We start from the raw sequence: 12,932 nt of genomic DNA, 5'->3' as shown, positions 1-12,932 counted from the left end.
TATGAACTCTGTCCCATGTACACAGGCCACTCTGTGCTCACACATGTGTAAGTAGAACCGACAGAGCTGGGAGCATCTAGCTAGTAAACTCTAAGCCAGGCAGGGCATCAAATAAAAGCTCTCAAACTGCAACAGAATGTCAGTGTCTTTCACAAAACAAAACAAAAGTCCAAGATAAATTACATAGATAAACCACGTCCCACTGCTTGGCCCCTTTCTAGGGCCTTCTCGCCTGAGCTAGGGGCCTTGTGCAGGTGCTTACCTGCTCCCAGCAAACAGCCGGAGCTCAGTCCCCATTTAGCTGCTTGTTGGCCTTTGATCTAAGGACCAGGTGACCTGCAGCTATGACCTGAACCCTGGGAGGCAGCTAATTAGTTCCATTGGGGACTTAAAGGACCATCAGCTCCCCTGACATAAACAAATAGTTCTGGGTTTGGGAAGGAGGCAAGGCTGGGTTGTTCTATTTAACCATCTGTCTCCAAATCTGTGATGTTCCTCCCTGGGGTAACGGCACTGAAGTCAGTGCAGTTACACTAAGAGTTCATGTGAACAACTGTGTACAGTGTGATTGTTTGATGTGCCCAGTTCAGCACTGTATTAGTTCAGTCTGAGGCTGGTGTGCCTCCACGAAGGCTTTGTCTACACTGGCACCTGAATGACAAAAGTTTTGCTGACGAAAAGCATCGGTGTGAACAGCACTTTGTCGGCAGGAGAACTCTCTCCTGCCAACAAACAGTGGCTACACTGCGCACCTTTTAGTGGCACGGCTGTAGCAGCACATCGTGTAGACATAGCCTAAGTCACATGGTGGTGAATCACACCCCGTATATTTTTTGCCGCCTGACCTTGAGAGGTGCTGAGTGCCTATCAGGATCAGGCCCTTAGCGTCACATATCATGTGGCTTTAAATCACGTTTTAATGAGCAATGCTGGTCACATGCAGTCAGAGGATAAAGTTTTCAAAAGTGCAGGGGTTTATTGCCCTCCATATTTATGTTAATTAAAAACATGTTGGAAACTTAGTTCAGTGATCAGAGAGGTTTATATCCTGCTGAGAATGTTCCATTGGTCTTAGACACCTAAGTCAGTTAGACACTTTTTAAAATTTTACCCAGAGTACTTTGCTTTGTAAAGGGATGACTTTTTGATGCCCTGTGAAAGTGCTCAAATTCAATCTGACTTGAGAGGGGGTAACCTTTCACTGGGATCTTGCTGCCTGGAGTAATGAACATTGAAATGTTTCGTGGTGATGGGTGTATGATGTCTATAGGAGGGTAAGGGGGCAAAAGTTGGATAGGCTGAAACTAGCTTTGTTGTAGAGACTAAGAAACAGAGTGCCCTATCTATCTATCTATCTATCTATCTATCTATCTATCTATCTACCTACTTATCTATCTATCACAGAGCCATGACAGATCAACTTTGTATTTTTGTCATCAAAGTAGTCTTGCTATAGCTTTGCATTTCATTGATTTTACCTCAAACCATAAAGAAAATATTATCCTGGCTTATCATGTACAAGCAAAGAGTGTAAACAAAAAGCAAATGGGGCATCCAGTGAAAATAACCTCACACTAAAAGCAAGCCTTCCACTGGTTTTTGCATATGAAGGAGATTTAGGGACTTGGTACAGAGCAGAACTTCTGTTAATATGGTGTGCACCATTCCCAAGGACTGCCTTGGTTAAGTGGGTCACACAGACAATTAGGCTGTCATTGGCGGAACCTCTGATCCTTTCATCTAGTGACACGATGAAAAGTGAAACCTCTAGTCGTCCATATTTGAGTTTTTGAAGAGCCTCAGTACTGAGGCATGTACATCACCCCCCGTGAAATCTCACAACATCACTCTGCATTTGTTCTTCTAGGTGCTGAGGTCTTGTGCATCAGTGCCAGAGATCATTGAAATCCTCTTCAATTCCTACTCTCAAGTCCCCATCTCTGAGCAGTGGCGGGAGGCTATTCCAGAGGAGATATTTCAGGTAGGAAAGCTCTGGGCTGGTTTCTTAGATATGCCTATAGCCAGTGGCGTAGTTTTGCCTCCCAAGACATGGGCTGATATCCCACAAGACCTGAAGCCACGCCACCATGAGACTTTGAGCACTGCAAGTTCCTTCCCACACCACTCCCATATCAGAATGGTGCCTCGTCCACCTGCCCTGCACAGATGTCAATAACCAGACCAGGTGCAAGGCAAGGAAAAATCAAGTCCCTGCTTTTGCACCCAATTGCTTGGGAGCCTGCTCTAAAAATGAAAATAGCCAAATGGCATCCAGGGCAAGTACAGTTTCCTGTATGGCGCAAATGGAAAAGAGCAACTCCAAAATGAAGGTTAAAATATGTTCAAACTGACCTTAAAAAAAGAATGCTCACTCTGGGAACGTTTTATATAGACCAGTCCTAAGTTTTATCTTTGCAGTTATACAGTGGATTAACGCCATCCATTCAAAAAGCGTTACTCCTGATTTACACCGGCGTGAGAGCACAATATGGCCCAACGTGGTAACCGATAGGTGCATTTGTAACATCACTTCCCTGCAGGTCCTGCACGGATGACAGAGAAATGAGTTGCGATGGTCAACGCAAAGCCAAGCATACAAAGTTACAGTCAAAAGGGCCAACAACCGAACACTTGTTTTGAATGTTCTTTCCCGTTTTCTCCATAGTGACAGTCTGTACAAAGCCTGCCTTACTTAGCTCAATGTCAGTTATAAGAGAAAGTCAGAATAGCTTTAATTTTCAGTTTGTTTGGTTTTTTAAATATTGGAAAGTAACAAAAATAATGGCGGGGCAGTGCATAGCTGAGAGTAAAGGGAAATACAACCTGAATCCTCTAGTCAATTCTTTTTCGGATCCAAGCTGGAGGCAGCATGGTACACAAGGAGTCCATGGCAGAGCTGGGAACACAACCCCGGTCTCCAAGCTGCAGCCTTAATCACAAGGCCACCTTCCCTCCTGCTCTGTCTCCTCAGGGAACGTCTACACTACAGTCTAAGGCCTTGGCTACACTTGCAGATGTACAGCGCTGTGAGTTAAACCTGACTTCGTGCAGCTGAGTAGGGAGAGCGCTGCAGTCTGTCCACACTGACAGCTGCCCAGCGCACTGTCGTGGTCATATTTGTGGCAATTGCAGCACTATTGGGAGTGGTGCATTATGGGCAGCTATCCCACAGAGCACCTTTTCCCATTCTGGTGCCGTGGGTTGTGGGAAGGGGGCGTGGGTGTGGGGGATTCTGGGTCCTGTCCCAATGCCCCGTGATGCATCACTTTGCATCCCAGAAATCCCATTGTTTCCATCCACCTTTGGCGCCATCTTTCAACGGTTTCTGTGCAGTGTGATCTGTCTGCGGGAAATGTCAGCATACGCCTCAGCAGTTCGGACTCCGAGTCTCGCCAGCATGTCACGTTTGGCTATCGAACTATTCCTTAAGAGCCAAAGTGACAGTGAGAGTGCGGGTAAGGAGTCTGACGATGCTATCGAGCCGCGTAATGCATACGACACGAAATTGCTTGTGGCATTCACAGACATGCTCAGCACCGTGGAATGCCACTTTTGGGCTCGGGAAGCAAGCACCGAGTGGTGGGATCACATCGTCATGGAAGTCTGGGATGACAAGCCGTGGCTGCAGAACTTTCGGATGAGAAAAGCCACTTTCATGGGACTATGTGAGGAGCTTGCCCCCACCCTGCGGCGCAAGGACACGAGAATGAGAGCTGCCCTGCCAGTGGAGAAGTGGGTGGCTATTGCAATCTGGAAGCTGGTAACTCCAGACAGCTACCGGTCAGTCACAAACCAGTTTGGAGTGGGAAAGTCGACCGTTGGAATCGTGTTGATGCAAGTTTGCAAGGCCATTAATCGCATCCTACTCAGAAGAACCGTGACTCTGGGTAACGTACAGGAAATAGTGGATGGCTTTGCACAAATGGGGTTCCCTAACTGTGAAGGGGCGATAGATGGGACGCACATTCCTATTCTGGCACCACCCCACCTAGGATCTGAGTACGTTAATCGGAAGGGGTATTTCTCTATGGTTCTCCAGGCGCTTGTGGATCACCATGGGCGTTTCATTGACATTAACACAGGCTGGCCCGGAAAGATGCATGACACACGCATCTTTTGGAACACTTGGCTGTTCAGGAAGATACAGGCTGGGACTTTTTTCCCAGAGCGGAAGATCACGGTAGGGGAAGTTGAAATGCCCATTGTGATCTTTGGAGATCCCGCTTACCCGTTAATGCCGTGGCTCATGAAACCCTGCACAGAGAGTCTTGACAGCAGCAAGGAATGGTTCAACTACAGGCTTAGCCGGTGCCAAATGACTGTGGAGTGTGCCTTTGGCCGTTTAAAGGGCCGCTGGCGATCTCTGTATGGGAAGCTGGACTTGGCCAAAAACAGCATCCCCGCGGTTATATCCGCGTGCTGTGCCCTCCATAATATTTGTGAAGGGAAGGGTGAAAGCTTCACTCAGGCATGGACCTCCGAGGTTCAACACCTGGAGGCTGAATTTGCACAGCCAGAGAGCAGGGCTATTACAGGGGCCCAGCGTGGGGCTGCAAGGATTAGGGGTGCCTTGAGGGCGCAATTTGAGGCTGAAAACCAGCAGTGATATCTGGTGCCTTGCACAGGAGTGAAGTGCAGTAGTTCCAATCTTTAGGAATCAGTGTTTGCTAAGCAGACAAGCAGACTTGCAGTGCCTGTTTCTTTCCTGGGCTAAGGAGTCTTTTACTTTATGCAATAATAAAGAATGTTTTCAAAGCCAAAGAATCCATTTATTGAAAAGAAAAAAAAATTATTTATTGAAAAGAAACAAGGGGGTGGAGTGGGGAACAGTACAATCACAGATTCGCGTATGTCCTGTCTGGTGTGCTGTGCAGTGAGTGCTGCACTTCAGGATAGCTATACTGCATGGCGATGGGGGTTGAGTGCAGAGGGTAAGGGTCGTGGTTTTCAGGGCTGGGTGGTGAAGATACTGGTGTTGGAGGCAGCGGGTGGCGTGAAGAACACGGAAGTTGGAGAAAGTGGGTTGGAGGTGACAGTGGGGCACAACGGAAAGAGTTTTGGGACAAGGGCTGTAGGGGGGGTGGTGTTTGTGTTTTTGGTATTGCTCCTCTTTCTGCATGGCTACCAGCCCCTGGATAGCGTCTGCTTGGCACTCCAGGATGCTTCTGAGCCTATCAGTGCTTTGCTGCCAGTGTGCGGTGCTTTGCCGCCGGGGCGCTGCGTTTTCCGGGCAGATCCTGCTTTCTCTCTCTCTCCAGTCCTGTGCTTTCTCATTCTCTTTAATAGATTGCCGCATCACTTCTTGCAGCATGTCTTCTTTGCTTTTTCGCGGTCTCTTCCTGAGTCTTTGCAGTCTCTGAGCAGGCGATAAGTGGGATGGCAGAGATCTCAAGGTTGATGCAGCTGTATAGGCAAAATGCAACATTTAACAGAGGCAACATTGTTTATTCCAGACAGAGTAATGATTCCCCCCCGCACTTAAGGAGTAGAAAACACACAGGGTCTACACAATAGCATAATTTTCCCATCCGAAACAGAGCACACATATCCCAGGGGAGCCTCAAAATGGTGAGTAAGGGGGACTGATTGTTTCAGGGCTGCACTGTCCTCTGGGTTTCTGTGCCTTGGGGAGAGCCAACAGCTTCAGGGGGCACCTACACTGAACACTGTCCCAACATTTTCCACAGGAGTTCGTCCTGGACGATATCTCGCTGCCGAGGGTGACCTGGGAAGCAAGGGAGGGTCTTCTACTGCAATGCGGCTTCCGCCCTGGCCCATATGCAGCTTGCCTGTGGGCAGCAATGGTCCCCCCCGCCCCTCCCAGCACAGTGGCGCGGACACGTTAGCTTGGCTGGGACAAGGACCATGGTGGCTCTCCCGATAAACCTGCGCAAGTGCATTGCACACGTTCTGGATGAGACATTCGAGGAGATTACCGAGGCCGATTACCGCGATGTGATAAACCACATCAATGCACTATTCCGCATCTAGGCATGCATGCCTAACCCTCCTCTCCCAAAGAGCCCGCACCGAAAAAATTCCTTCCCAAAAAAAAAAATGCTTACCAGGAACCTGCTCTTCTGTTTGTTCTCCACCAAGTACTGGCCACTGCGACTGGCTACCTTCCTCCTGGCTCAAGAAGAACTCCTGGCTGCATGGACCCAGGGATTCCGGGGTGTCTCCATCCGGCCCACCACCCTCACTCCTGTTTTCCTCCTCCTCCTCCGCCCGCACACCAGCTCTGAAGTGTCCATGGTGGTGCTCGGAGTGAAGGTGGGGTTAACCCCAAGTATCGCATCCAGCTCTTCGTAGAATCGTCAGGTCGCGGGGGGAGCACCCGAGCGGCCGTTTGCATCGCGGGCTTTGCGGTAGGCACTCCGCAGCTCCTTCACTTTAATCCTGCACTGCAGGGCGTCCCGGTCATGGCCCCTTTCCATCATGTCCTTTGATACCTTCCCAAAGGTATCGTAATTCCTATGGCTGGAGCGCAGCTGGGACTGTACAGCTTCCTCCCCCCAAACACTGATGAGGTCCAGCAACTCGCCATTGCTCCATGCTGGGGCTCGCTTGGCGCGTGGCGGCATGGTCACCTGGAAAGATTCGCTGATAGCACTCCACGCCACGCCGGGCTGAGCAAACAGGAAGGGGATTTTTAAAATTCCCAGGAAATGTAAAGGGTCGGTCACATGGTTGTTTACCTGAGGCCAGGGCAGTAGAGTTTGAACTGATGACCAGAGTGGCTAGAACAGGCATTGTGGGATACTGCCAAATAATTCTGGAGGCCATTCACAGAGCATTGGGCGGCCACACTGGCACCGCAGCGCTGCAGCGCAATACTCACTATTCCTCTCAGAGAGGTGGAGTACATGCAGCGCTGCAACCACGGAGATACAGCACTGCAAATGCCTTGCCAGTGTGGACAGGGAGTGAGTTACAGCGCTGGGGGAGCTTTTACAGCGCTGTAACTCGCAAGTGTAGCCAAGGCCTAAGATGATATTGCAGTTCAGCTAGGGATACCAGTACCAGATTTAATCTAGCTAGCAGGGATAAAAACAGCAGTGTAGACACAGGCACTGACTTTTCATTGTGCCAGGGGGTGCTCAACCCCCGGCTATGTCCCAGGTCCCGCCCCCACGCCACCCTTCCCTCAATGCCACACCCCCGCCCCGCCCCCGCTCCACCTCTTCCCGCCCCGTTCCGCCCCCTCCCCTGAGCGTGCCCCATCCTCGCTCCTCCCCTCCAGCCTCCTGCACACCGCGAAACAGCTGATTGCAGTGGGCGGGAGGCACAGGGAGGGAGGGGGAGGCACTGATCCATGGGGCCCATGGTGGTCGGGAAGCACTTGGGGGGTGGAGGAGAGGTGATAGGGGGGCTGCCGGTGGGTACTCAGCACCCACCATGTTTTCCCCATGGGTGCTCCAGGGCTGGAGCACCCACGGAGTCGGTGTGTATGAGTGTAGATGCAACAGTGTGAGCTGTACATGCCTGCCCAGGGACCCTGAATCTGTACTCATGTGCCATCACACCTTCACCGGCACTATTTTTGCCATGCTAGCTAGATTAAAGCACACCCAGGTTTGCCTACCCATGCTACAATCAAACCTCCGATTTACCCTGAGATGTGCTCGCATCCCCTCTCCCTGCTCAGTCCTGCCAGTGCCACCGTGGGACAGTCCTCAAATATTCTGAGTTCACACTTGGCATCGGTCAGGGAAGGAAGGCAAGAGTGGTTCTAAGCCACCGTTACACCCTTCCCAGTCCCAGGAAGCCACCGCACAGCTCTAGCTAGCACCAGCCAGAATTGTTCCCTAGGGGCTGTTCCTTCAGCCAGAGCTCAGTGAAGCAAATTGCACTCTGGCCCCTCCCTCTCTTGTCCCCATCATGTCCCCTATTACCTGGAACTAGGGTGACCAGGTGTCCCGATTTTATAGGGACAGTCCCGATATTTGGGGCTTATTTTTACATGGGCTCCTATTACCCCCCACCCCCGTCCCAATTTTTCACACTTGCTATCTGGTCACCCTACCTGGAACTGCCCCAATATGCCCCCTGCCTAAGGAGGCAAGTATCAGGGGTACCCATGTTTGTTTTTGTGGATACAGACTATGAGGAGTCCGGTGGCACCTTAAATACTAACAGATTTATTTGGGCATAAACTTTCGTGGGTAATAAACCCACTTCTTCAGATGCATGAAATACCCATGAAAGCTTATGCCCAAATAAATCTGTTAGTCTTTAAGGTGCCACCGGATGCCTCATTGTTTTTAAGGAGGCCAGGAGGGTCTGGGATAATGCCCCATACCAGGGCAATCATCAGCTGCCCCTTTATGGCAGCATTCAGTCTCTTTGCACTGCTCCTGTAACCACAGCCGTGATCTATCATCTGTTGCTTGGTGTATTTGTGAACGGCTTTGAATGGATGCAGTACGTCACCCCCTATTTCTATTGCTTCCTTCCACTAACGGAGTTGCTGCTTAGCTCACCAAGTTCAGGTCTGTGTTTTTTGTGTCCTCGGGTCATAAGAGCCAAGCTAACTGCTGTGGGACAAGGCTGGGGTTTACAAAGTGCAAACCCCCAGCCTTCCTCCACAAAGTCAATGGAGGCCAAACTCCTTTGAAGACCTAGGGCTACAACATTTAAAATATCCACCCCTTCCTTTTCTGGGTGCACATCAAATTGTTAGACAGGGAGACCAGGCCTCAGCCCAGCTAAAATCTCACCCTTGTATGTTCACAACTGGTGAATGGCAGCATATAGGTATGCGGCAATGAGCACTACAATGGTAGTCGTTGATTGCTGCTACAGCCTTTGATCCTTGTAGATCTACCCCAGCCACACTTGGAAAGAAAAAAGAAAACTGGCATCTAAGGGCTGTTCTCTGTGCTTTCTGCAGTTGTTTCTACCAAGGATTGAGCAGCCATCTTAGATGCTCCATGTCTCCTATACTTCGCGTCAGCATGCTAATGCTTTATGAAGAATTCTACTGTCAAGTATATTTAAAATCACTAAAAAATAAAACTGTCTTCCACAATGAGGTGTTGTACCTGCAGAAATTTTATGTGTGTCCTTTCAGATGGGAATTACTTTTATAGCTGTGTTTCATCTCAGAGAATCCTACCAATACCTAGACTTCTTAACGTGCGAACAAGTTTCAGTAGTTATGTTACCTTACTTAATCTAATTATGCCATTGATTTTCAAAGTTTGAAAATGCTCTGTTTTGTCTCGCCTATCCAAAAACTTGAATTCAAGGTTTACTCTCTCTTGCTTTACAGATGCACCTGCCCTTTTATGAATCCTTTTTCATGCTGTCATGCACACCTCGGTGTCTGCAACATTTGTGCCGTTGTGCCATTCGGAAAAAGTTTGGCAGCAAATGCCACTACCTTATCCCCTCATTACCTGTGCCCAAACCCTTACAAAACTACCTGCTGCTGGAACCTGAAGGAATACTGCTTTGAACTACCTGATCCTCCGCAGTGTATTACAGTATCTTTTGTGTGTGCCTTTAGAATTAAGGATCTGTCATTTCTATTATAAATAACTGTTTTTCGGGGATATACACTGTAACTTAAACATTTGCTTTCAGTTGAAACTTTGTATAGAATGTTTTTTAACCACATTATTAAGGTGACACTTATCAATAGTCTATAAAGGGTTAACAAATGAGTAATAACTGTTATAAGCATATTACAGACATGAGTAGTATGTGTTATAAAAACTTTATTGAAGTCAATGAGACGACGCAGATGCAGAATGTTAAATGGGGGTAAGCATCAGCAGGATCTAACCCATGTGCAGTCCTAATGATTTCAGTGGTATTATTCCCATGAGTAAAGAAAGCCAAATCTGGCCCTTAATAGAGTCACTGCTGTAACCTTTGGCCGAATGCTGGAACTGATGAGGATAATCTATAATATAGAAAGGCTTGGCAGAATTCTATTTTTATTTTTTTACCATTTTGATAGATAATATCAATATTTATTTTTGAGTATCTTTTTAGATTTTCATCTATGTAAATTTTCATGGTTAACCAAATTATGGACTTTAAGCACTTTTTTATCAATTAAAATGTTCAAAGTTGCGGGAAATTATGCGGGGGCAGACAATTAATTAATGGCAGCGGCTGATAAGATTCAAAAAGTCAAAGCTTTATAAGCCACTCAAGCACAAATTGTCAACATCCCATGTCAAAATATACAAAGCCTTAAAACTGGAAATCATCCCTGTTTTTACTATTCATTTGCTAGTCCATTTGTAACAAGCCTAATTCAAAGCTCTAAATCGCTGGACTTTGACTCTAATAAGTTCTCAAGCAACATTTGTCTTACTTTACCTATCTGTAAATGTTGATTATTATCAATGGAAATATTTTTTCATCACTCTGTGTGTGTATGGTGAAATCAGCATTTACTGACTTTTGCCAATAAAAATCTAATTCTTCCAAGGGGGGAGGGATAGCTCAGTGGTTTGAGCATTGGCCTGCTAAACCCAGGGTTGTGAGTTCAATCCTTGAGGGGGCCACTTAGGGATCTGGGGCAAAATCAGTACTTGGTCCTGCTAGTGAAGGCAGGGGGCTGGACTTGATGACCTTTCAAGGTCCCTTCCAGTTCTAGGAGATGGGATATCTCCATTAATTTATTTATTTATTTATAAGCCTAAATAGAGACAAGACCTATTAGCATTTTAATTGTCCTTTAAAGAACAGGCTGCTGGCTGAAAGCTGGCTACACTACATACACACATAAACTTTTTCTTTCATCCCTATATTAAAATTAAAATGGCTCCATCCTACCACAGGCAGTTTGCAGTATCTCCAAAGATGCTCTTGGCACCACATATGAGTGCAGCTCTGCTCTGAGCATGTGTCACGATGCACTGACCCTAGTCACATGGTGGGGCCCCTCCAATCACGCTGGTATGGATTAACGCAGGACAGCTGGGAAGTGTTCATTTGAAAATTAAGGGAAAACATTTAGGATCCTTTCTAATTCTATATAATATAACTTTAAAATAATAGTGATCTGACCAAAACATGGAGCATTAAACTAATGGCAGTTGCTCTCTCTTTAACCCTCTTACATCCAGGCACTGGAGCAGGGATGTTCAAAGGAGTTTTGGGCAGTCACGTGTCCAGCTCCCTATGAGTTTCATTATTTCACGTCTTCCAATGGGAACTGGGCACTAACCTCCCTTAGGCTCCTTTCGAAAGCATCCCAGCCTACAGCAAAGAAACATTACACTGTGGGTGAAATCCTGGCCCCATTGCCATCAATGGCCAAACTCCCATTGATTTCACCCAGTACGTGGGGATAAACTCAGAGATTCCAAGGCCAGAATGGAGCATTGTGATCATCTAGTCCAACCTCCGGTATAACACAGGGCAGAGAAATTGCCAGAATTAATTCCAGTTTGCACTACAGCACGTCTTCTAGAAAAATATCCAATCTTGAGTTAAAGATTTCCACTGACAGAGAATTCACCACAACCCATGGCAAGTTGGTCCAGTGGTTAATTACCCTAGCTGTTAAAAACTAATGCCTTATAGCAGTGTTTCCCAAACTTGGGACGCCGCTTGTGTAAGGAAAGCCCCTGGCAGGCCGGGCAGGTTTGTTTACCTGCCACATCTGCAGGTCTGGCCGATCGTGGCTTCCATTGGCTGCGGTTCGCTGCTCCAGGCCAATGGGAGCTGCTGGAAGCGGCGGCCAGCACATCCTTCGGCCCGCACCGCTTCCCGCAGCCCCCATTGGCCTGGAGCGGCAAACTGCGGCCAGTGGGAGCCGCAATCAGCCGGACCTGCAGATGCAGCAGGTAACAAACCGGCCCGGCCCGCCAGGGGCTTTCCCTACACAAGCGGCAACCCCAGTTTGGGGGAAACTGCCTTATAGAATCATAGAAATGGGCTGAAAGGGACCTCGAGAAGTCATCAAGACCAATCCCCTGTGCTGAGGCAGGACCAAGTAAACCTAGATCATCGCTGGCAGGTGTCTGTCCAGCCTGTTCTTAAAAACTGCCTTGAGGGGAAGATGCCACAACCTCCCTTAGAAGCCTGTTCCAGATCCTAACTCCCCTTAGAGATAAAAAGCTTTTCCTAATATCAAACCTAAATCTCCCTTGCTGCAAATTAAGCCCATTATTGCTGGTCCTACCTTCATTGGTCATGAAGAACAATTGATCACAGTCCTCTTTATAACACCCCTTAACATATTTGAAGACTGTTATCTTCATTTCTCAAGACTAAACATGCCCAGTTTTTTTTAACCAGTCCTCATAAGTCAGGTTTTTCTAAACCTTTTTTCATTTTTGGTGCTTTCCTCTGGACTCTCTCCAATTAGTCCACATCTTTTCTAAAGTGTGTCACCCAGAATTGGACACAGCACTCCAGCTGAGGCCTCAGCAGCGCTAAGTAGCGCAGAACAATTATCTCTGATATCTTACATACAATACTCCTGTTAATACACCCCAGAATATTAGCCTGTTTTGCAACTGCATCACATTGTTGACTCATATTCAATTTGTGATCCACTATAACCCCCAGATCCTTGTCAACCATACTACCACCTTGCCAGTTATTCCCCATTTTGTAGTTGTGCGTTTGATTTTGTCCTTCCGCAGTGAAGCACTTTGCACTTGTCTTTATTGACGCTCATCTTGGTGAAATCAGACCAATTCGCCAAGGTCATTTTGAAGTCTAATCCTGTCCTCTAAAATGCTCACAACCCCTCCCATCTTGGTGTCATCTGCCAATTTTATAAGCGTGCGCTCCATGCCATTGTCCAAATCATTAATGAAAATACTTAATTGTACTGGACTGACCTCTGCAGGACCCCACTAGATATGTCCTCCCAGTTTGATAGCAAACCATTGATAATTACTCTTTGAGTACAGTCTTTCAACCAGTTCTGCATCCATCTCATAATAATTTCATTTAGA

The 12,932-nt window shown here is 47.5% G+C and overlaps 1 protein-coding gene across 2 annotated transcripts in view; it reads left to right on the top strand.

Moving 5' to 3' along the window:
- Window positions 1–11,574, top strand: part of ASB18 (ankyrin repeat and SOCS box containing 18) — a 51,917-nt gene extending 40,343 nt beyond the window's left edge. The window contains exons 5-6 of one of the 2 annotated variants that reach the window (XM_024109239.3): window positions 1,868–1,981; window positions 9,275–11,574. In XM_024109239.3, coding sequence (XP_023965007.2) covers window positions 1,868–1,981; window positions 9,275–9,460 — 300 coding nt within the window. In that variant the 3' untranslated portion in view covers window positions 9,461–11,574. The remainder of the gene's footprint in view (window positions 1–1,867; window positions 1,982–9,274) is intronic. The other variant, XM_005292108.4, reaches the window with a different exon arrangement.
- Window positions 11,575–12,932: the final 1,358 nt, after the last annotated feature.

The sequence above is a fragment of the Chrysemys picta genome, chromosome 11 (genome assembly GCF_011386835.1).
Source record: "Chrysemys picta bellii isolate R12L10 chromosome 11, ASM1138683v2, whole genome shotgun sequence".
Taxonomy (NCBI): Eukaryota; Metazoa; Chordata; order Testudines; family Emydidae; genus Chrysemys; species Chrysemys picta.
This window is presented reverse-complemented; position numbering and strand designations above follow the sequence as displayed.